Source organism: Epinephelus lanceolatus, chromosome 1 (genome assembly GCF_041903045.1).
Source record: "Epinephelus lanceolatus isolate andai-2023 chromosome 1, ASM4190304v1, whole genome shotgun sequence".
In the NCBI taxonomy this organism is placed as follows: domain Eukaryota; kingdom Metazoa; phylum Chordata; class Actinopteri; order Perciformes; family Serranidae; genus Epinephelus; species Epinephelus lanceolatus.
This window is the reverse complement of record NC_135734.1, coordinates 35,204,629-35,230,000: the sequence shown is the minus strand read 5'-3', so window position 1 is coordinate 35,230,000 and position 25,372 is coordinate 35,204,629. Positions and strand designations below refer to the sequence as shown.

Below are 25,372 nucleotides of genomic sequence, written 5' to 3'. Positions count from 1 at the left end.
GCTTTGGGGTTTGGTCACTAATATATATACTACTTAGGAGAAGACCATGATACTTGTTAAATATAAAAATGTATAGCCATTTTATGAATGATCAACCATTCACTGAAGCAACATTAGAAAATATAAAACCTGATATTGTTTGTATTTGCTCTGTGCAGACATAATATAAAGCAGAGGGCCAATCCAGTGGGAAGCACAAACAAAACACACTCACAAGAAAGATTAAAAACAGAAAAATAATTGCTGGCAAAGGGGTCTGAACTCTTGAACCTCAAGACCACTCCACCAAAACTAAAACTAAGAGAGCTGCACTGTGTCTGCACCACTTGCCAGCTTCTGATTTTGAGCATCAGTCATAAAAGGGGTCATGTTATTTCGAGATGTCTTTGATAATACCGTCTTCTAATGATCCTGCAGGGTGAGGCCAAGGAGCCAAATTGATATTGAGACATTCAAATTTGGTTTAACCCAGTCATAGAGAGAAGTTCTTCATCACCTGACGTTTCACAATGAGTCTGAGGTAAATTTTATATGCACAAGACAACTGCAGCGCTGGTTCTTTAAAAGACGATGAAACCACTTTAAGCATTTGATTATTTGCGATATCTGAAAAACAGGAAATGGACTGAATTTGGCCACCGCAGGCAGCACCTGATGGTTGTCAGCGCTGACATAACATACGCCGGATTACGTAAATATCTACAGGTGTGAAACCACAAGTGTGCTTTGTGCCTCACGTGGTGTGTCTTATGTGTTAAGTCTCTGTTTGCTTCAGAGTTTGTGTGTATGTGAGTGAGCTGCAACTGTTGTGTCAAATTAAGATAACCCACTTTGTTCCTGAAGGAGGTCTTTGACAAAACACGTCACTCTGATTAGATTAATCTTGCTAAACTGCCAAATATGCTGAATTAAAAGTACTGCAGGATGAATTCTGTATTAAGATATTTAATCTGCTGACAATATTGTGTTTTTTTGATGTACTAATTCTACTGTGCCGTACAGTCAGCATAAAAAAAAAACCTTAACTGATTGTGAACACAAAGCGAAACCCATTTCTTGTTAAAACCACCCACATTTCCTGCTGTTTGTTGCTCCACCGCAGCACCAAACTTGCAACTGAAACGTTTTGCCTGTGTGCTACAGTGGCTGGTCTCTGAGAGGCTCCGCGTGTTTGGTGCTCTGTGCGTGTTGCGAGCCTTCAGTTCACCATTGCACTGACCTTCTGGCCTGCATCACTTTAAACTCAAAGAACAGATAAGCTCCTGCTCACTCCTTGTCTCATGTGGTCACATTTAACCATATTTATATTCACGCTCACATGAGGAGTGAGGGTACATCGCTGCACCACAACACCGAGCAAATATAGAGTATTTTTAAGAAAATGAAAGGCTTCTGACAGGGTGGATCTCACTGTTGTTGGTGATGGAAATTTTCAACGGTTGGGCTGAGCGACTCCACAGACACACACACTCGCACACACGCTGAGGTTGACCTCATATTCATCATCGACAAACACGCTGAACCTGTTGTACATGCATGGTCGTATTTTTAATAATCAGCAGCATACATAAATAAATAACTAAATAAATAATGGTCTGGCAGATGTGCACAGTTTCCAGCACTTAAAAATATTTAGCAGAACTTGTTTTGTTTTAAAGAGTCGAACATTGTACGTTTCATTTTTAGGACAGTGGACACTTGCATCATTAGTTAGCTCGACAAAATAATTTGGCTGAGTGAAAGATCCTCATAGACAGATTAGGATAGATTAGAATAATTTGTGTTTTCACTCATCATTTAGTCTAAAAGGAAACAAAATAGTTCCAGGATTCATTTTGTAAATTTCACTTAAAGGAAGTTTGAATTATACAAGCTGGACTAATAAACTAACCTGAATTAACCCTTTGAAACCTGAGCAAATTGTCTTAAAAACACGGGAAGAAGGCAGTTAGCAACGAGAGAAGAAATTACCCCCAAAATCAGGAAGAAATTAGTAAAAAGAGAAAATTAAAAACAAGAAAATTAGTTTAAAAAAAAGACAAGAAAGAATGTTTAAAACAAACAAAAAAAGGAAATGACCTGAAAAGAGTGCTTGAAATTATAATAATTCTGTAACATAATTTTAAATTGTAACTTTTTTTAATTAACTTTTTATATCTAGTTTTTTTTTTTAATTTTTATTTTATTATTTTTTGCAGTTTGTGGGACATTTCTCACCAAGTTGCTCGGTGCCTTTTTTCCCCATGTTTTTGAGAGAAATCATATCAGTTTGCTCAGGGTTTAAAGGTTTTGAAAGGCGTCTGAAAGCAGCGCAAGAAAAGTGATGTTGCCCCAGGTTTCAAAGGGTTAATGTCAAATATATACGGAAGCCTTGAAGGGCAAGGTGAACTTTTATTTACTTATTGTAATATCTCTTATAGGAGATAGTTCCTACATAGGGCAAAAATAGGCTACATTAGGCTAATCTGAGAAAGAGACAAATGTGCAGAATGAAGCGCTTGGTGCACGATACAAAGGGCAATGACATTTCAGCCAAATGCAGCGTTAAAAAAAAGGTTTTACTTTCTCACTTAAACAACAAAAGTCCACTCTAACGGAACAGTGCAGCGACACCCTGACAGGATTCTATTTCATATGTACAAGAAACGGCCGCCCACAACATCTTGGTTCCCACGCACGCACCAGCAAGTGAGCAAGCAAAGGAGAGAAAGATTGATTTGTTTTGTTGCATGTTACTGAAACATCACAAAAGTGTGATTAGCCGACCGCATGAGTTTCAAATACCAGTCAGCAGACCAGGTTTACACAGTCATCATTGCCCTCAAACAGTAGCTCAAATTTGCAGAAGGCCAAATACATCACACAAAGCTAGGTGATATTTCGACTTGTTGACATGTTGATATCAAAGTGTTGCGCGTGGAAACAACAAGCATGGCTGAAAGCGAAATTATTACTGACTCCGCTGTGGTTCCAAACAGAGGAGCGGCTTCAGTAGTGTGGAGTAAACTGTGGCGACGTTAGGCCTGGGCGTCCTGGGAACTGTTTAGATGTGTAATTTGTGGTAGATTTTATTTTGTTGAACTATTACTATTGTGTACAGAATCTGAATCTCACTCTGAGTTACTGTTGTTGTTGTTGTTGTTTACAAACCAACGAAATGAGAGAAAATTTTTGTTTAGTTTTTACTTGGCCACTGTTGCCGACGACAACCAGAGTATTTACATTCTTACGTTCTTTCAGTTTGCCTCTCAGGGCTCCCGTATCAACATGAAACACATTACAATCATTCACAAAATAATTTTCATTTAAATCATTACATTTCTGCTTCAGTATAAACAGCAAGGCCTTTCTGCATGACATTTGCCGACCTCATTGTTGTCAACCAGCCTGCTGTCACTGATGCCATCCATTTTGTCGCCACCTTGGTCTTTTAAATTGTATGGAAACCAACAAGACGGCTGCATTCACCTCTCCTCAATGGCATCCTCCACCATAAATTGTAGCTTTTCATTCTCCGCCGGCCTCATGACTTTGACTCTGAGACGAGGGATGGGATTAAGGGCGCTGACAGGGGAGTGTCAAAGTGATACTGTCTTCCTGCAGTATTTACTACAGTATTACTACACACAATGACTGCCTGCACATCTGTGCATGGCAGCGAGAATAAAGGAAATAAGATATTGTTACCATGTACGCACAGCTAGTGAGGAGAGGCTGCACCCAAACACAGAGAGGAAGGAATAAAAAACACGAGCAGATATTCATACAAACACATGATGTACACAAAAGGCGCAGACGGGGGGCTGTGTGGCTGCACCCAGAACCTCTTTTATCTCGCGTTGCATTAAGAATGTATGACTGTGATTTTCATATAATGTGTGTCATATCACAAAGTGGCAGGTTCTCCAATTGTCCAATAATGATCTATTTGCCAATTCAATACTATTGAGGAAGAGACGGCAGGCAGACGTAAAATGAATAAAACATTGAATGGAGGGATCGTGACAGTTCCATTTCAATCTCTCCTTCTCTCTCTTAGAAAGTCTCTGAGAAGACTTGTGTGCAATTGGGGTAAAATCAGTACTTGGATGGTTGCCTGAGTTTGTGTGCACATTGCATTTCTCTGTTCTCTTTATCTCACACTAGACGCCTACGATGCACCACTTTCACAAGCAAAGCAAACGTCTTCTCGCATCTGCTCTCTTGTTTGTTAAGATAGTTTACTGGCAATATCCACGCTGGCTGGTGTACTCTGTATCCACGGCTAATTAGCTAATGCCATCGGAGCCCTGAGCTAAATTTAAATATAGGATACAAATGTGACCCTCTTGAGCGCAAACACACTGTAAAGTACAGTAAAGTCGGGGGTGTTGGTGGATCTTTAAAACAACGATTATCGTGGCTTTTATAAAAAGAAGGTGTGATCGTCTTATTAGAGAGGGGCACAGAAAAGTCTGCAGGGAAATTAAAAGACATCAGGCTCGTTCACTTTTAAACTTTTTTTATTATGCAGGTTTGAAATAAAAGAAGCATTGTGACACAAAGAGATGCTGCCGGCAAGGGGGAAAAAAAAGGAGCAGCACCCAAAAAATGTAAAAAATAAACAAAAGTCATTGTTGTGGTCATCATCATTTTTATCAAACCAAAGGAAACAATAAAATAAAAATACACCTCCATTGTAAGAAGCAAAAAGTGATCTAGTTTCTTTCATAAATAAGAAAACCTGTCAAATGGCTGATGGGCAACTAGAGCGAAAAACAATATATTGAGAACCATTTAAAATATTTATCATTACTGGCTTTACAAATAAAATAACTACAGTTGGCAGGGTTTTTTTTTTCTTTTTTTACACAACTTAAAATGTTATAGTTCTGTAACAACTAAAACTGAAATTATGCTACAGTAAAGAGATAAATACAGATGTCTTTGTCAGCAAAATGCATTTCTGTTAATCACACAAAAAGTTAAAAAGATGAGATCAACACAACCAAACACCAAGTAGAAACTTATAAAAATCACCGTAATGTGGATGTGATGGCTCCATTCACATATTTCATTACTTCACTTCTGCATGTCGAGGAGACAAAATTGACATTATGGTCAGACGAAATAAGAAAAGGGAGGTGGGGGTGGGGGAAGGGGGGGGTGGGGTGCATTTTGAGGCAATATCTTTTCTTTTTTTTTTCCTTTCCACCTGCAACATTATATCTCATTTTATCTCACAGCGTTTCTTTCTCTCCTTCCATCTCTTTCCTTTCTATCTCTCACCTGGCTCTTTCCATTTAATGATCTGCAGGACACATATTGTGTATTCAGTTTTAGATTGAACTTTATTGGAAAAAAACACACCAGTGAGCACAGATTTAATGCAAGAACGAGAGTGTGAAATACTCCTCTGAAATCCAGCTGCACAAGGCTGTTAAAATTCACGAGAAAGACTCGACACTCGAACACTGAGACACTCTCGCACGCAAGTGTGTGTCCGTGCACATACACACATACACACTCGACTTCACACGCCATGAATGGGGTACATTCTAACGTCCAGACGCACACACACACACACACGCACGCACACAAAATGACTTACATGTAATATTAAAGAAGAAACAAATCTATCTGGACTTCCAATTCCCAATTTGATCCCATAAAAGTGATATTTACAATCACACTGTGACAGCTCAGTAGACCTCAACAGGTCTTTAATATTAAAAAAAGATTCCTTTTTGTTTTGTTTCTTTCCCCCACCCAAGCTTTTTGTATCAATTTGCAGGCCCTTAAGCAAAGCTACCATAACATCAAAGCCTGCGCTGAACCTACTAGAAGTTAATATTTTTCTACAGTACAGGGCCCAATGCTTATTGGCAAGAAAAAAAGAAAAAAAAAATAGAGGAACAATTTTGCAAGCCAGAAATAAATAAAACAGCAACGACAACAAAAAAGAAAAGGGAAAAAAAACACAAAAGGAAATTAAAATGATTAAAGAAGAGGAAGAGTATTTTTTTTCTTCTCATTCTAATTAAAGCTGGATGGGGTCCCTGAGGGGACTTTGATGGTGACACAGAAGAGGAGTGCTCTACAGCCCAGCTTGTATCGGTGAGGGCGTAGACGCACTGCTCAGAGAGGAGGGTGGGCACGGGAGGGGAGGGGGAGGAAGAGGAGGGGGCCCTTAATAAGTGCTTGGCAAATTTTAAACAGCGAGAGGACTGCTAATACATTAAGTGGTACAGACAGCAGTCATCTAGTCAAAAAACTCTGGTCACAAATTCTTCTAGAAACTGAGAGAAATAATAATTACATTGACAAAAAAAGGTGGCGGTGGTGACTCGGGAGACGGAGTGTGTGTGTGTGTGTGTGTGTGTGTGTGTGTTTGCATGTATGCTTCTGTATGTTAAGTGTGAACTGTGTGTAACTGTGTGTGTGCATCAGAAGAGGGTTGAGGGGATGTGGGGGTGGTGGTCGGGGTGGGGGTGGGGGTGGGGTGGGGGGGGTGAGAGTAGACTCCTCGGTGTCGTATTTGTCGACAGAGCATGATCTTCAGTTTCAGGTGAGGTAGAGTGGCTTGTCCCTGCCAATCATGCTGCCACTGGAGAGAGGAAGAAACCAAAAAACAGAGGCACAGGTTAGATTACAAACAAAGAAACAGCCGTAAAGAAAACACAGAGTCATACAGGAAAGGACAGAAAAATAGGAGGTATGTTCTCCTCCGATTGTGAATACTCTTCATTCCCTGATGGTCACAGTTTAAGCTGAAACGCCCATTCTCTCAGCTTCTACCTCGCCTCAACCAAAACCCTGTAACTTAAACATTTTATAGTAGTTGGGCACGATGAGCAGTGCCGCACCTAGCACATTCTGCACCCTAGGCAAGCCCCCCCCACCCCAACAAATTATTAGCTTGTATTACAAACAAAAACAAGACCTGAAAAATGAACACACATAAACAACTTAGCCAACATTGCTAATTTCGCCTTTCACAGTCCAAAAGTGGGTCTTGGGTCCACTCTGAATGGACCGTCAGTGACTCGCCAATGTGTCAAGTTTGTAGGAAACACATTTTATTTTTAAGTACAGTGAATTTCCGGCACAGAGCTTTTATTTTGAAGTGCCGTTTCCTGCTGTCGAATGAGTGACTACCGGAGAGCTACCTAACAGAGACAGCTCGATGACATGGCCAAATACAAGTATGATGCTGAATGTATTAAACTGTGTGGACCTTGAACTATTGACTGAGGAGAAATCTGGACCCCGTGGCCGGACCAGTTGGGAACCACTGCTCTTATTCTCTCCACATAAACGCCTCTCCACCATACCTATCGAGTTCTTACATGAAAACTCACTAATAAACACATTAACTGGTCATTTATATCCCATTTACTTCCATGCGTCTTTTATGATAGCATAAGTTAATGGTGTCCACGCTTTCTTGAATCGGGGCCAGATAAGGTAATGTAAAAAAAATACTTGAGGGGCAGCTGTATCTCGTGTCATATTGGTTATTTAAAAAATATATCACATACAAATGAGACAAAGGCAACTGTTTAGTTTTGCAGTGAAAAAAGTATTTGATTTTCCATCACTCCAGGAAGTGGTGGCCCTTACTGTCAACTTTACTCTTCTTTGCTTTGGCTATGTCTGCAGCCTGGCAGGAAATATCTGCTGTTAGGTAACTGTTCACTAGCTTTGGTTTACTGCCTGTTTATGAAAACCCATCAGTTCCACCTTTGTAGTTCCTACTTGGTTCGTGTCTACAAAGTCGTGAAGTAAACTGAATAAAATGCAGTGTGGTTTTGCTTGATTAATCAATATCGTGTTGCACATTTAATGTATTTTGAGAGACAAGCTGTGGGCCATTTAAGATCAGCTCATGGGCCACGATTGGCTCCCGGGCCAGACTTTGGACATGCCTGACATAGGTACGGCCAAAAGATGGCACTAGAGAGCAGAATCAAAAGTTTCATACAACAACAAATGAGGCGGCGGTGGAGGAGGTTGTACTAATGAACCTTTTAGGGGAGGTCTGTGAGGCCATTAAATGCATCGCGACATGTGGACAGAGAATTCTTTTCACTGTATTACACCATTCTTAAAATGTCTTTGTCATCTCTCACAGTTGTATCTTGTTTGAACTACACTACACTGCCCCCATGATCTCAAGTGGTACTGCTCCGTTTTGACCATAAGCTTTCAGAAAATGTGCACAAATACAGATGAAATGAACGTAAAGTATGAACAAAAGGATCTGTCCACCCTCCCCGCTGTAAACCTAGAATATCTTCCAGTGCTGTAGGACTGCCAAAGCGTTTAGTACACTAACAGTGAAAACTTGTGTTAGGGAACATCTGTTTTTTTTTTCTTTTTTTTACTGCTGTCTGACAAACACATGACAAGCTCTATTATCTCACCATTACCTCTCCAGCTGTCTCACTGGAACGGAGCTGACAAATTTTAACACTCATACTGTGAAAGTAGTGGGAGAGACGTTTGACGAGACGATATAAGCATATTTGTGAGGGACCTCTGGTCTGAGACTCAGATTGGATTGTGTCTTTCTGACGAATTCAACCTGAAAAACTTCACTTAAAAATCTTGGCGTTTACATTTTCAGAATGAATTTGAGTAAATACATCAAACAGTGAAAGAAAATGTTTGTTTAGCTGAACTCAATCAATTTGTCTCTGTTCAAAATGTCCCTCAGGACTTCTCAGTATGACCTGATGAGTCGCAGTAACAAAGGTTATTGTGGAAAACAGACTGTGGGAAGCAAATAAAACCGTCTCCTCTGTCTTCACTGACCTGCAGTGGTTGCCACACTCCCGATTGCAGTATTCACTGTCCCAGTCGTGGCTCTGAGCCACTCCAGGGCCTGGACCGGGGCCAGGGGCTCCTGGAGACTGGGAACCCCCAATGCTCTTCTGATACTCTGACTGGAGGTGGGAAAAACCCTGGAGAACGAAGTGTGAAAATTAAGCACAACATCTTTAGGTATTAACTATCTCACAGCTGCGTGTGTGTTTGTGTGTGTGTGCAGTTTGTTGCCGTACCTGCTGTCCAGGAGGTGGGGAGTGAAGAGAGGCCTGCAGCCCCATCTGGTGAGAGATGATTGGCTGGGACTGGACCTGCTGCATGCGGATAGGCTGGTTGAGGAGCGAGCTCTGGTGCAGGGAGAGCTGCTGGTGGGGGTGAAGGGGTGGGCTGATCTGGAAGGAGGAAGGGGGAGAGGCACTAATGCTGGGCAGCATCTGCGATTGGCTGAGCGTCTGCGACAGGGTGTGGCGAGGGGCGTGTCCTGCGTAGCTCTGCAGGTCGGTGAGTGGGAAGGCCCCGGGCCCCAGGTAGGGCGACGACGGCTGGGGGGGAGGTGGCACGCTGTACAGGGGCGGGTTGGCTGGCATCATATGTGGAGAAGCCTGGCTTGTTTGGGCACTTTTTGTCTCCACGGGGTCGTTATATGTCTGGAGGGGGCAGAGGAGAAGGAAAATGGTTACACTCGTTCGTGACAATACCTGCGACCTTAGAGGATGATCTCAGCTTATTACAATGTGGATTTTGGCTTTAGTTACATGGCTTGTGCAATGAAATTGTGTGTTTACCTTCAAATAAAGTGGTTCAGATAACGTGGCTAAACTGTTGGCTCATTTTAAGGGTGTAGGTTTTGTTTCAACATTCAGGGGACACAGTTTTGAACATCAAACCCTTAATTTCCTGCATTCTGGTGAAGTTTTTATGCTCCAATTTGTACCTTTACTGCATGACTTTATGGTGGATATGTGTTTCATTCCATCAAAACAAAAGTCCTCTCCTACGTCCTGCTTCCCCCCCAAATTCTATATGACTTGTTTACAACATGCCTGATTGAGCGCTCATATTTTGTGTCCTGTCTGACCTTACTGATGTTCCCAGATCTTAAGTTTTTCTGTGGAACAGAAATGACGGCCAAAGCTGCAAAAGCTACTATAAGAGCCGAGCTGTAATAAACTGGAGGGATAAATCACATATTCAGTGAAATATTAACAGTGTGCACCTTGCTGAGGGGTTTATGTAATGGTTAGGACTTGAATATTTAACATACTTAAATTTGAAGGAGTTCTTATTAAAATGCGGATCTGTAAGATTAGTGTTATTTCTTTTTTCTTTTTTGGAATTTTTGCACTGCTCCCAGCCTGAAACAGCACTGTCAGTATTGTGAGCCTGTGTCAGAATTGGTTATAATAATAGTATGAACATTTTAGTATGCAAATATTAAGGGGCTACAACAGTGGCAGTAAATTCTGGCATCAAAAATACAATTTGGCGTTGAAAAAGGAAACATGGGCAGTAAAAAAGTTCAGCTGAAAAATAAAACACTGAAAATTATTTAATTTAATTTAATTTAATTTAATTTAATTTAATTTTATTCTATTTTATTTTATTTTTTTATTCCATTTTATTTTATTTCATTTCATTTTATTTTATTTTATTTTGCATTCTTATGTATTTTTCAGTGACTATCTTCAGATTTTTTCTTCATGTTTTTGTGACATTTGATTTTTTTTTCTACTCTTTTTTTCAGTTTCAACCTTTTGTCAGTGTCTTGGCGTGGAGATGAGAGGTTAGAGGGGAGGGGCAAGGACAGCATGATTTAAATACAATCTGCTCACTAAGGAGAGAACATCACTTCTGGACTTACGGTCCTTTGAGAGTGACATGAAGAAAAGATCAGAAGATTGTTGTTGGAAGACAGAATGCGAAAAATATCTAAATAAAATAATTTTAATGCCTGTATTTTATTTTGTAATATTTCATTTTTCAGGCCTACATTTTATTTTTTTTTACAAAACTTCCCGTCGCTGTTCCAGTTCCATAAAATATAGTTTGAGTTAGATATGAGTGTGCACACAATCGCTGATGGAGCTGATAGTCACTAGAGTAATCCTCCAGAGAGAAAGAGAGAACTCTCTGTGGGAAGTTTTCAAAGCAATGTGCCAATGAAGCAAAAAACAAACCAAAACAAGAGGAGCAGCATTTAAATAACTTAATGAAATAATCTGAAAAGTGATGCAACTCCTCTTCCAAGAAACTTTAACATGATGTGAAAATGTGCTTGTAAATGATATTGTAACAGTGAGCACTATTACCCAAAGTATTTATGTTTAGCTGTTACGGCTAACGCTACCTCACTCTGCTCCTCCTCTCTTTATTTATTTATTCCACACAAACCCCTGGTGATGCTGCGACTCCCGACACACACATTCATTCTGCAGGTCTCTCTGTCTCCCCTCCTTTTTTTTACGAGGTGGCGTATGTATGAAATACATCCAGTATTTCTCATTAACTGTCAGACGGGCCGGAGTGATGTGTGGTGGTCTGCTATTTAGTAATGGCTCACATCCATCCCTCTGAACCCGTGAAATAATCAATGGAACGGGATAGAGGGATGGATAAAAGAGAGGGTCAGATACATTTGCAGGGTCAAGTGGAAAATGAAATACTGAAGAAATGGTGTGAAGGGAGAAGGGACGAGTGAGAGGATGGGTGTGATTTGTTTCACCTTATTTTATTTTAAGGGGACGTTTTAGGCCGATGCATCGTGGTACAATGATTTTATATTCATCAGAGAAGATATATGATCGGGATGCGTGTCAAATGAGGTTGTGAGGATTGAAACATTTATGAAATCGAACATTTTTTTGATAACAGTCTCGACTTGGGAGTTTTTGGGATTCAAATGCACACAAGAGAAGTGCCGCGGCATACAGTGGGAAGCAATCAAACTTTTGTTTTTTCTTCTCCTCCCAAACAAACCGAACATGCGTCACCAAACAAAAAGGCAACAGGTGCACGCTGAAAATGTGAATCCTTCAAATGATACTCCAATTACCTCCAATTCCACCCGCCCCAATTCACTTTGAAAAGACTCCTTCATTGGTAATTAAAAAAGAGAGTCGTGTTGAATCATGAGATTCAGCCCTGCATTCAGATTGGCTGGTCCTGAATGAGTGAAGGGGAGGGGAGAGGGGTGGTGGTGGGGAGGGTTGCAGGTTTATTTTTGTTAGTCAGTTTTTTGACTGGCAATCTACCAACATATAGTATCAATCAAGCCTCTGTATAGGAGCTCTGACATGAATGTCTAATTGCACCAAAGACAAGAGATGAGAATAGTCTTTTTAGTTGAAAGTATGCCACAGTGAAGAGGCTGATGAATTAACTATTCATGCCTTAATCAAGGTGCTTGTTTTCGGCCCATGAGCGTGAGAGGAAGTGTGGCGCTGTGCGGGGGGTGGGGGGGGTGGGGGTGGGGTGGTGGGAAGGAGGACGGGAGCGGAGGGAGGGCGAAGAGGAGGAGCTTGGGATATGCTAATGCAATTTGGAGTTGTGTTTTCCAAAACAATGCAGAAACACTGAAATGAAACGCAGCGCACCCACAGATTGAAACACCCCTGTACTGTGATAACTATTGTATAAGCCTCGCAGATGTACAAAGAATTTAGGGAACATATTACATCAGATTTTTTTAAAAACTTTTCCAATGTGTGGATTTTTTATTTTTTATTTTTTTCAAACCGGAATAGAAAAGTGTTAATGTTCTGGGCTAACCTGCTGCAAAGAGAGAGCAGTAGGTGTGAGCAAATCTCAGCCAACACATTAGTGGCCCATCAGGGAGGACAGAAACACCAGGAGGACAGCAAATGATAGGTAATGCCCACTTCTACTCTTACATGCGCACACTGATGAGCGTGCACACACAGACGTGTACTGTTACTTTTCATTTCTCCCCAGGTTGCAAACTGGGTGTGTTTGAGGCCTAATTTTCACTGTTCTCCTCTGAGCACACACACTCTCTCTCTCTCACACACACACACACACACACACACACACACACACACACAGAGATATGCACAAACATACTAACCCCTCGGTGCAGCAAGTGGACCCTTTCCTTGGAATAAGAGTGAGAGGAATTCGCTGTCTAATTTATCATCCCTTATATCGCCGCTGACCCATGTATATCAAAGATGTGACCCCCGTGGTTACCTTGGAAACCAGACTGGCTCTGTAGGCGGCCAGGGCTTTCAGGTACTCCTTCTTAGCAGCCTCTGTTTTCCTCTTGTAGCTCTGCAGGAGCAAACACAACAACAACAACAACGATTGATTACAAGGTGATGCCAAAGGCTAAACTGACCCTGTGGTCCACACCGGCTGATGCGGATGAGATTTTGGGAGTCATGGCGTGATTGCGTGACCCCGCCCGTGTGCTCGGCGATGAAAAACATATCAAATGTATTCATGGCAGCGTTATCAAGTGAAGGAGATTTGACCATCTGCATGATGCTGTTGCATTTGAATCATTTATTTCCTTGAAAATGTCCAGAATGAAATGCCGAGAAAGCTGGTGTGTGTGCACTAACGTGAAAATGGAGTTTGAAGTATAATGGAGCTAAATGAGGAGCGAGGAGCTGTTTGTCATTTTGTGTGTTGCTTTTCAGCCTCTTCCTCTATTAAGGCTGCTGTTGCTCATCTCTTAATCAGAGCTGATGTCCCAGCAAATCATTCAGACGAGGAGGAGGAGGGGGCAGAAAAAAAATAAAAGAATTCAAAACAGCATTAGCAAAGAGGCAATCTCAAGCCTTCTGAATGAACCTCAAATGATGCGTTAAGACAGGGAATTCAAGTTAATGTCATCACATGTCACTCACGGGCTCTTTATAGCTGCCACTGCCTTTTTGATGCAGGGAAAACAAGTCGCGAAAAGTCCACCCTTAAATCGATGAGGAAGACTCAGATCTCAGCTCCTCTCTGGAGCATTTTAATATGAAGGAGGACGTGTGTTTCTGTGTGTGTGTGTGCGTTTGTGTGTGAATGCGGTGGATAATTACTGATCCTCAGTGAGAGACTGTCTGTGGCTCCATGGACGGGGTCATTTCTTTCAAAGAGGTGGGGTAGAATAACCATTATGCATTCATGTGTTGCCAAATGCACAAAGGCTGGCAGCTGCTATCACATACAGTCAATAAACAAACAGACATACACACAGAACAGCAAACAAACCCGGGATGAAGACGGATACAATCTCTTGCTCAAACAGCTGATGTTTATCCTCTCACTCATCCCTATTTACAATATTATTATTATTCCCCCTCCATGATATACATTCAGGTATTATGGCACAGGGCTGCACTGAATCGGGAACTTTAAAAAAATACAGGAACACACCTCAAATATTCACAATAAAAACAGCAAATCCCCATTAAGAAATGAATTACAGTTTAAAAAAATAAGCGACAACCTTACCCCTCACCCCTTAAATATTGATAGATCTGTGGCTGCCTCTTTAATGAACCCCAAACTTCTCCCAGCAGCTTTAATTTCAAATCAATTTAACACAGCTAATGATTCGCGCAACGACGGATACTTTTAAATAAATTACCATGCCTAAGGATGTCTAATTATTCCAAAGTGAGTGGATTCATTAGCAATTGAAGCCGTCAGAGGCTGCAGGTCAGTATGAATTAAAAATAACAAAGCTGCAAGGGGAGAGCATATGCCTCCATCGTAATCCTGACACAGAGGTGTCCCGCCTGAATTAGCCCCTAATTGTACCTTAATGAAATGTTCTTGTTTGATAACCAGTTAATTACAGGAGACAATAACTCCGCACCCTGCTGACACTGAAGGGAGTGATTACCCCGACGACTGAAAAACCGAGCGACCGGTGAGAGTAGGAGGAGGAGGAGGAGGAGGTGGAGGTGGAAGCAAACGGGAAGTAGAGAAGGTGGAGAGATGAGGGGGATTAAAAGGAAGGTAGTGGAGGAGAGAGGAGGAGAGGACGTTGAGGTGCACATTAAAAAGGAAACAAGTGAAAGTTAGACAAAGAGGCAGGAAACAGACTAAGAAATACTGCATGGATGCTAAAACACAGCCCGTACAAGGGATTTAATATCAAAGCCTGCAGTTTAAACTAAGTGACAGTGTTCTTCTCCTTCTATTTCTGACCTTTCACCGATACACAACTCCAACACAGCAGACTCAATTAAAAAAAGCTAAGGTCTCTCCTCCCTCCTACCCAACTCCATTATCACTGTTCCTCCCCACTGCTGCAACAAAAAACAACAGAAAATTGATCCTAATCTTAAATAACAAAAACAAGAAAAAATGTTCCTTTGTGTTTCTGGGCCAGCTTTAACATGTAGTCACCTTGAGGAATAACGCAGCCCAAATAACGCATTGATCTCGCACTATAAAACAAAGGCCTTCGGGAATTCGAAAGAAAAAAAAAAACAACGCCGTATAGCGTGCAGGCATTTGAAAACATCTTAATAAAAAAGAAAATATGAACATAAACAGGAAGAGAGGAGAAGAAAAAAAAACCCACTTTGTTCTACCAAACTCAAGGGCGACACTGGAGAATACACAACAATGCGAGCAAAGTGGGGAAAACGCACGCTGACGCTCAAAAAAGAATCACAGAAAGAACACAAATCACAGCAATGACACTTGTGATCGTTCCTTCAGTAAAACACGGCGATAAAACACGCAGCCTTCAATGCGTTCATGTGGATTCTGCTGCATGGCGTGTTTGAGGAGTACTATAGGTAATTGGAAACAGGGGCCACGTTCTAGTTAAAACAAAGCTGTGTGTAGGGGAAGGGGCTGTGTTTACATTCTGGTGCTCCTGCATGGCTCCAGAGGGTCTGACTGTGACATTATAGAGCACACCTCATCGGTCCTATGGAGATGACGTGACAGCCCATGTTGGGAGAAAAGAAACGGTGTAACAGCATATACATCAGCGAGCCAACAGCAGGGGGAGAGATAGAAACTGCATATTGAGAATGTTTAAGGTATGAGACCCTGGCATGGATGAATGCATTTCACTGGGAACATCCAGCAGTTGCTTGTTGAAACCAAAGACAGAAATTTTAATACATTTAGACTTTAATGAATATGAACACGCAGCAGCTGAATTGGTTACACTGTGTAAATACGCGGTTATCGAGTTTATCCATTTGTTGTGCAGGTAGAAGTGACAGTGCTAGTCACAGAGAATAATTAGAGCAATCACGGTGTTATTGCCCAGACAGGGTACTACATTTCATTCCATAATGACATCATTACCTCAAGTTAATTATGTGTCTTGCAAGGTGACACGTTTGATTAAACACATGAATGCACAAACAAATCAAAAAATTAGCCGCGGAATGGCACGATAAATGGGTGGATTTTTAATGGTGGAATTGCCCTTTTGTTAGTTTCCTCTCTGTTCTCAGGTAATGCTGTGAAGGACAAATGCATTTAGAGAGAGACAGAGAGAGATTTTGCACTGTAGATGGGACTCTCTCTCTCTCTCTCTTTCTGTCTCTCTTTCTTTTTTTTCTGAGGTGAAAAAGACGCCAGGACACAAAGGGTTAAGCAGCACAAACAATAACATTTCAGGAGCAGATGTCCTTGAGGCAAAACCAAGGACAAGGCAATTGCTAATCTTGTATTCCCAGCATGATCAAATCACCAGGCAACAGATATAAATAAAAGGACAGGAAATGAGGAATTCACATTCAAGGGTGTCAGCGGCGAAATGAAGATTCATGGTGAAGAGCCCCGGTGAAGGCGGCAAAAATTAACTGCAAATAAAAGGGACAGACGGCCTCCAAAGTCCAGCGTATAAAGTAGGTTTGGTGGGAGAAAAACACACACACACATGCTAGATAGGGTCTAGTCGATGGTGGCTGGGGCTGAGGAGAATGGGCTGCACTTTGTCATGGAGACAGGTGCTTTTATTTGACACCCAATAGGCTGCGCCCTGACTGGATATTCTAAAAATATGAGTCTGCGCATGATCATCAGACTGTCTCGTTTTCCATTCATTTCACACCATCATTTGTTACCACAAACACACAGGAACCCCTTTTGACTTTGTCTGTTGGTGTGGAATGCTGAAATGAAATAGAAAATGTGCCGGCTGGAAACGCTCTAAACTGCAGTAAATGTTAATGCAGTTCCTTATGCACAGGTCAGGCTGTAATAAAATTAAATTGACTCGTGGAAACATGCAGAGAAATAGTGTATCTACACTGCGGACTGTGGCAAGCTTTTCACTTATTTCAGTATATGATTTTCAATGCATAATAATAACACATTTCCCGCAGTTGATTTTACATGGTTGGTGCGTGTCTAATTCATAAATAAATTACATTGAACTCTCACTTCATAAAAGGAGTATTTCATGTGCTTCACTGGCTGCGTTCACATGCACAAAATATTCTAAGTTTTGCCCTTATTCCAAAAAAGACAATACTCCTACTGAGGTGTTTACATGGCTAATAAAAATGTATATTCCACTAATATTTCCGCTCACATGAAGCAATGTATGCTCTGATTAATGTGCCCGCCACGAACATGTCATTTATCACGTGAAAATATGGAAAAGAGCAGCTGAAACGGAAACTTGGTGGCGGACTTGTTCGACCCCTTCTTCTTCATTCCTTCAACCACCTTCTTGTTTTAAAGGGGGTGTGTTTCTTCTTCTGACCAGGAATGTGGACTTTTCTTTGGGCGTGCATCTGCATCTCAGGCTTGCAATCTCTTGACGAGTTGGTTTGTGTACAGCATATCCATGACAACCCACAGAGCTGACTGTAAACAGACAAGAGGCCGTGTATCTCAAACTGTGGTGAACACCCCTGTTGAGATGCATATTCTGAACGCGCTGTATACGTGTCAAAAGAATGCTCCTAAAACCAGAATAGTGCCGGCATACCCCACGTGTCTTGATCGGAAAATGCTTAATTCGGAATATGAAACGTTCACATGGCTCGTATCAGACTCAGAATATTGTTGTTTTCAGAATAATAGCGGAATATTTGTTGCATGTAAACGTAGCCACTGTCATGCAAGTTGTCATTATGGAGAGTTTCAGAACAATAATCTTAATATTCCAGTGCTGCACCATCATTGCACTTCTTAAATACATGCTACTGTACAGTTTTAGCATACAGCAAACTTTTTTTCCCCCCTTAGCTTAACATGACTGTACTTTCCGTCAACACTGTCTAATGCTGAGTAGCTTCATTAACTAGTCAAAAGAGCACGATGTTGTTAAATGCAAAACCAGAGCTGCAAGCTATCTTGTTAAATCTTTGCTGCATGACTCAGATACATACTGGAGATACAATCTCAGTTTGACCGCAGCACGAAACAACAGAGAGACTCACCAAGCTGTGAACGCTGTGCAGAGTTTACAGTAGCCAATGTGTGGTGAACCTGACCTGTCAATTTGCATGACCATGACCTAAAAATTTAAACTGGGCTACTGAAGCGGTATCACACTTTTTAATGCGAGTGACTAATATCTGACTTTGGCCGTGACATGGTGCTGTGATGTGTCTTTGATTGAAGGGCTGAAAAACTACTGTAATCAACATGTTAACACAGCTATGATCAGTATTTCTTTACATAAAAAATGGATCACATGACCCTTCAGTGTAAAAAGGGGTTGCTTGGAGTGATGCCGCCACAGAGAAACATCACCAACTTTGCCTTACAGCTCAATGTTTTGGTGTTCCAGCCCACGACTTCACTGTTTTGGTTCACTTTTGGTTTGTAACTAAAGTTTGCAACTAAAGAGCAATTCTATCTTACACAGGCTCTGCCCTCTATTGGACTCTGTGGGTAATACTCCAATCCCTGATTTGCCCACTGATCAGTTCAGGCCATAGCCCTACCCGATTCAGTTGCATACTACCTGGGTTGGCTGGAGCCCCCAACTTCTCCACTGTGGCGGCCTAGGCTATATAAATAAGGCGGGCTAGGGCGACTAGGCTTTAGCCGGTCAGAATCAGTGTGACTGGGTCGATGTTATGTCATGAAAAGGTGTTCACCTGTTGAGTTTCACCCACTGTATCCACAGAGCACAGTCCAGGGCAGAGCCTATGTGAAATAGAACTAGGGTTACAATATTGTAACCCTAGTTTGGTAACCCTAGTTCTATCAACACAGGAGGAGCCCTTTACTTAAGGACTCTGTTGCTCCTATACTCTACACTGAAGAGGGTGTAGACTGACAAACAGCGTCATGTGCTGCCTTATATACTGTGGCATCAACTTGTAATCAGGTAGACGCGTCTTCATTGGCCGGCTATGTCATGCAAATTTCAGCGGGGAAAAGGGTGCTGGTGATGGGAGGAGAGTATTACCCGTAGAGTCCAGGAGACAGTTCCATCTGTGCTGATAGAACTAGGGTTACAATATCGTAACCTTTGCTATTTACCTCAGAAGTTGGTAGAGACCAAAACAGAGCTATAAGGAGAGTGAATATCGGCCTTTCATTCACCAGGTGGCAAGAACCATGACTCCAAATGAATGTTGCATCATATGCTTTAAAGATGATGATGTCAGTGTTGTGTTCATAGCTTGTTTCCGCTGTCCCTACATGGCCAAAATGTGCATTATAGCAGGTTTAAATCACACACAGAGAGTATTAATCTACCTGTTTCTGCTCCTCTCCCAGTCCGTCCCACATGGAGGCCACTATCTTGGATACGTCTCCAAAGGTGGCGTTGGGATTCTGCCCTTTAATGGCTGCCTGGGTGTCTCTGAAGAACAAGGCGTAGGCTGACACAGGCTTCGTAGGCTCATTGGGATCCTTCTTCTTCTTCTTTTTTTGGGGCTTGGGCTTGGGTTTCATCATCTCCGAAGACGGCCGCTTCTCGCCCGTGATCTGGAAGACCATCAAAAACACACAAAAAACAAAACGACTTATTGACACCGCAGGAACACGACCTACCGATTCAGCTGGAGTGAATAATTGCATCCCTGATGAATGCTTACAACATTGGGTCCAGGTGAAGCCTGTAAACTTCATTAAATCCATTATTCAAGCTCTCTGTTCAATACCCGTTTAGTCAGCGTTTGAATATTGCGGCAATGTTTCACTGACAGTAACACTTTGGCACCGCCACTGGTTGACAGCATTTTATTTCTGCCTTACTTTGTCAAAAATAACATCTGTTAGTTGAATTTATCAAACCTTTTCAAATCTTTATTTTTCAGTTGTTCAGCAAGTCATAAATTCTGACTTTTCATGCCAGGGGTGAAAGGAATTTTAAATCGCCTGCTGTATCTGCTCTGGCTTTGATGTGGTCTCAGAGTGAATTGGAGAGAGCAAATGGAATTACTTACTGATAGGAGAGATGGTAATCATTTTTATTCACACACACACACGGTGAGAAGCACAGCAGAGATGTATATGCAGGGAAATATATTTTCTTAACTAAAGGATCCCCTTCTTGTTATACTGTATCACTGCGAGCTAGCATTTAAATACACCGATGAATCTGAAACACTGTGGATATGGCAGATTCAATTATGCACTCATTCACATGCCCCTGATAGAAACGAAGCAAATCCGCAGAGACATCGGTTGGTGGGCAATTTATGACAAGCAGTTTTACAGATTTACATAAACCAAACGAATGTAAACAAGTGTCCTTCTCTTCCTCGTTTAAATGAATGAGTGATTTAAGTATAGGAGTGGTAGCTTTCAAACCAGACATAACTCCATTGGCCAAATAAGACGACTGCTGACACCTTGTGTCTTGTCAATGATCAAACTAAATAGCCATCACATCTGCAAATAAAGGAGGTCCCTTCAATTTAGAAAACAACTTTAAATATTTCTAATTCAATATGGCCTATGAATAAAATTTCAATATTTTTTGGTTATATCGCAATACACAATATATATCACAATACTGTGAAATCTCCTCTTAACTACTGAACATTCCTAAAATACTAAACTAAAGTTAAATAAGGTACTACAAGGGCTGCCCCCTAACAGTCAACCAACCGCTAATCACCCAGAAAGGTCATTAGTCAGCAAGATTTCATTGGTCGCTTAAAAATAATGTGACAGACACAGGAAGTGGCCACACTCAGCAGTCAGACAGGAGTCACATAAATTTTCCAGGGCTGGTACCTGCGGTTATTCCACAGGCTAGTTAATAACATGTCGGGCAGGAAATCCAAAGTGTGGGATCATTTTGAGAAGGTGAAGGACGAACCCAAGGTGATATGTAAACTCATCTTCATTGGTCGACTACAAACATGACGTATCATCTGAAACATGGAAGTAGCTACATGCCCATTAGCCACTTAGCACAATCATTGCTTTGCCGACAGTGTCATTAACAGGCGGTTCGCTCAGTGTGTGACGTGCACTTGTAGATAAAATATAGGCCTATATTAATGAAGGTTCATTAGTACGGTTTGGTATTTCTCTGTAATGTAGCACAGTGTTAACAATGTTACTGATACTATTCTTTCTCACACCTTCAACTCAAACCATTGTGTTGCCCCACCCAAAATATATCATTTAATAATTAAATTAATATCGTAAACATGCGGGCAACTAGTCGACTAATGGCCCTAAATGACGAGTATTGGTCAACTTGGAAAATTCTTGGTCGGGGGCAGCACTAGGTACTATTACAATAAAGTTAATTAAAGTACTGTTATAATGAAATAACCAAAGCGGAGGCACTGGTGCTTTTATTTTGATACAACCGGCTTGTCTCAGGCTAGATGTGTTTATGTTCCCATCGTGAACTTGAGGCTTAGATGTTAGCAGTTAGCAGAAACTTAAACTGATACAGCGCCGCCATTAAACTAACATCTCTCCAGGTCATATAATATCTGAAAGTCCGTAATATTTGCAGGTGATGTTCCATTTAGTCACATAAAACAACTAAATAGTCGCAGTCTGGGGCCATGCAGATACAAAAACACACACTATTGCCCAGGAGAGGGTGGTCTGGATGGGTGGGGGAGTGCATGTAATGTTTCATGTTACATGTTTCTATGTTTCAGAGAACTGAAACACCAAGGGGAGTCTCATGCTGGTGGCTTAATAAAATGATGTGACAACTTAAACACAGTGTCCGCGATATAGTCATTTTATACATCCCACATGGAACAAGCAGCGATACATCGAGTATAATCAATACATATCATCTACTTCAGGGAAAAAGATTATATGTCATGTCTGATGTCGTGTGAGAGTTTGCCAACAGTCTTACAAACATGCCATGGTGTTAATGGATTGTCAGCTATTTGTGACTGTGTCATTGAAAAGAAATTTGTCAGAGGGTGAAATTATCCTGCACAAAAGGGCCGAAAGAAGATTGTGTTGCTTTTAAGTGTGAACCAGATTTTTGGAAATGAGCTGCTCAGACTGAAAAAATAAGGCAAAATTTAATAACTGAAACAAAATCAAGCCGGTATCTGCAACTAAATATAATCATGAGGCAGATATTTCAAGTCAATTGTCTTTTCAAATGTGACACCACACCATAACATACACAAATTAAAAAAAAAAAAAATAATCATGGCTTCAGTTCCCCTCAACAGCAACATTTTGCAACCATGCGAGTTTTCCAGCCAACCCAATAAAAAGCACAAGCATGGCTACCCCCTGTTCAGACTCCACACTGCAGTTAGCATGCAAACCATCTCTGAGAAGCGCTGCCAAGCCCTCGTCTCCTACTCCACTCACTACAAGCCAGACAAGCGTTGCTACATCAGTACCTTCGAATGAGGATCAGTCTCCTCTTCCTGATTGGAGCTGGAGGGGGAGGGTGTGGCCGATTTACTTCCGGGAGGTGAGGGGGAGCCATGAGGCAGTGCACTCCGGCTGACCTGAGGGTTTAGCTGGGTCAGTGCACTCATGGGGTTGGGCAGAATCGGAGGTGAGCTGTTTATCAGGGGGTGGTTATAATGAGCGCCGTCTGGGTGCTGGTGATGGTGTTGCTGTTGGTGGTGGTGCAAAGCCATCTCCTGCATCTGGGGTGAGAGAAGAACACCAGCTTTACTATCTTCTCTACTCAAAGTGATAAAAGTTTGCCAATTAGCCAAATATGCAAAGACTTTGACATTTTCAAATTTGAGAAAATATGCATGTGTGTTGGACAAAATTATAAAAAGACATTATTTTTGGATGTGTTGTAATGAGGGAAGTGTGTCATTAGACAGACAAAAAACCCTCTTACAGGTCTTGTTAAACTGAGGCTGGTGGTTAGAAAGCTTCTCTTTTCTTTTTCAAGTGTCTTTTCTCAAGACACACCACTGTTTTCAAACTCGCAGGTTTGTGGCCAGCTTATCTTTACTTACTATTATTGGTACTTGACATCAGCACTGACCTTAATATGGTGGCAAATCTTGAATACTGGGTGCAAGGTGACTACTCAGCTCTCTAAAAAACTAAAAACATCTGTATAAAATCTCTCAACCCCAATCAACCAAGACACACAGACACTAATAAAGACATCTACTTTGCTCCCTAAAGGCTAATACAATTCACTCTTAACTAACCAGACAAGAAAAACATGAGTACAGCATCTGTAACCTGGTCCCCATAGTTTTCTGAAGGCTCATTTTGAAGCCTGTTAGCCTTTGGGTTTATTGCCTGCTGCCATATTTATCAGTAACCAGAGCCATAAAATCAAAATTTTCAATGAGTTGGAGCTGGATGGAGTCAGCATTCAATAAGACTCACTGTGATAAACTTAAACAGCTGTCAGTCAAGCAAATACCCTTACAAGCATTTTTAATTCAAACTATTGTGAATTCACTGTCAGAACACAAACTAAAAGAAGTGACATGACTTTAAAGCAGCTATAAGCAGTCTTTTTTACATTATGTAGATTACATGTTTGTAGTAATGAAGCCACAGAGACTCCCCTTCCGCTATATGGAGCGTTTTAGCTTTTTTAAAGACTCATTATTTTTGTTTTCCGGCCCACAACTTTATTGTTTTGGCTCATTCTCAATGCTTTCATAGTGTGAGAGTCACAGTTCACAGTAGGCAGCTGTCTGCAGCAAAAATGCTGTGAAGGCTCAGTGTATGCAGGCTGTTCTCATTCATTGTTAGTACTTACATCCATGAAAAGTAATGCAGTATGATTCAGATATAACCCATGTAATTGTGAGCCAGAAGGCTGTGATCACATGACCTATGTGCTGCATTCTGTCCTCCCTTATATGACAGGAGAAAAGGAGGAAGTTAGCCTGGTTCCAGACCATAGACCCCGCCCACTCAACTGAGTAGGCTTGCATTACTGGTCTGGCATACTGCAATGAATTTGCGATTTATCTCGTCCAAACGATGGACGGACCAATGAACGCCGGGGGTCTAGCAATTAGCCAATCAGCGCCACGCTGATTGGCTAATCACCTAACTGGTGAGGATAGCAACAATGGCGACCGCTACATATCCTACAGACCACATTAACGATGCTATCGAGGTATTTCGCCGCTACTCGCGTTAATGGAGGACCAAATTAAGGAAGCTGCTAAACTGGATTTAACGGCGATGCAGCTGGGCGTGCACGACAACGGAGACATTTTAAACGGGCAATGCTTGCTTGTTTTCGGCACCCCCGAGGCATGGATACTAATGACGTCAGATTCTGGGTGAGCTGTTGATCTCTACTGATTGGTTAGGGAAAAAATCAAATTCCCTCCCCCTTGTAAATCGCCTTCAATGGAAACCATGTCAGACTGAAGGTTCTGGGAGCTTCAGTCTGACACTCTGTCTGACACTCTGACACAGGAGGAAGTCAGCAGATGTAGTATAATGATTGACAATGTTTGTGTGGAGAGGTGGCTGGTTTGGATGAATGGGTCAAACAAAGATGCACTTTGACCCAGGAGAGTTGGATTTGTGCCCTGTTTGAAACCATAAGTCAACGTTTGAGTTATTTTAAGTTATGTCTGTACGTAGTGTAACACTGTCACATCACAACGCCCAATTCTTTTCCTAAACCTAGCCTTACTGGTAGAGACGCTAATTTGTGAGATATATGAACCGTTATATGAGGTTACGTTGCTGTGCACTACCTGCTTAGCACTGCATGGCAGACAGAGGCAGTTAGCGACTAGCTGGTGAACACAATGGAGCATTTAGCAGCTAAAGAGCCATATATTTTTCTCAGGAGTTGGTGGAGACCAAAACAGAGCAAAAATGAAACAGTTAAATCCATCAGATGGCCAGAGATAAAACTCCAAATCAATGCTCATATTGCTATATCTGCTAAATGCAGAAAACAAGCAACAGCTAACCAGCTCGCCATAAAAGGTGATTATATGTCTTAATGTCTTCTGCTCTAAAAGCAGCCAAGAAAAACATTTATCCATCATTCAAGTCATAGTTTTCTACACCCTCTAGGCATTTGGAAAACTGTATCTTAAGCCAAATGCAGTGCTGCAGCATTCAACCATGTAACACAAAGGGCCATTATCATTCAACTCAAAATGATACATTTTTCCAACGGGGCTCTCCATTACAGTTGAAGGTACAATCCATTATTTCTATTGACGTCTATAGACAATCACTAGGAAGTGCA

General features: G+C 41.5%; 1 protein-coding gene across 3 annotated transcripts in view; it reads right to left on the bottom strand.

Annotated features, from left to right (window-relative positions):
* Positions 1-4,484: 4,484 nt before the first annotated feature.
* Positions 4,485-25,372, bottom strand: part of tox2 (TOX high mobility group box family member 2) — a 144,783-nt gene continuing 123,895 nt past the window's right edge. The window contains exons 5-10 of one of the 3 annotated variants that reach the window (XM_078169829.1): positions 22,558-22,811; positions 19,462-19,705; positions 13,015-13,095; positions 9,045-9,455; positions 8,797-8,945; positions 4,485-6,586 (exon numbers count right to left, since the gene is read on the bottom strand). In XM_078169829.1, the coding sequence (XP_078025955.1) occupies positions 6,544-6,586; positions 8,797-8,945; positions 9,045-9,455; positions 13,015-13,095; positions 19,462-19,705; positions 22,558-22,811 (1,182 nt within the window). In that variant the 3' untranslated portion in view covers positions 4,485-6,543. Of the gene's footprint in view, positions 6,587-8,796; positions 8,946-9,044; positions 9,456-13,014; positions 13,096-19,461; positions 19,706-22,556; positions 22,812-25,372 lie in introns of all 3 variants that reach the window. The other 2 variants (XM_033626775.2, XM_033626777.2) reach the window with 2 other exon arrangements.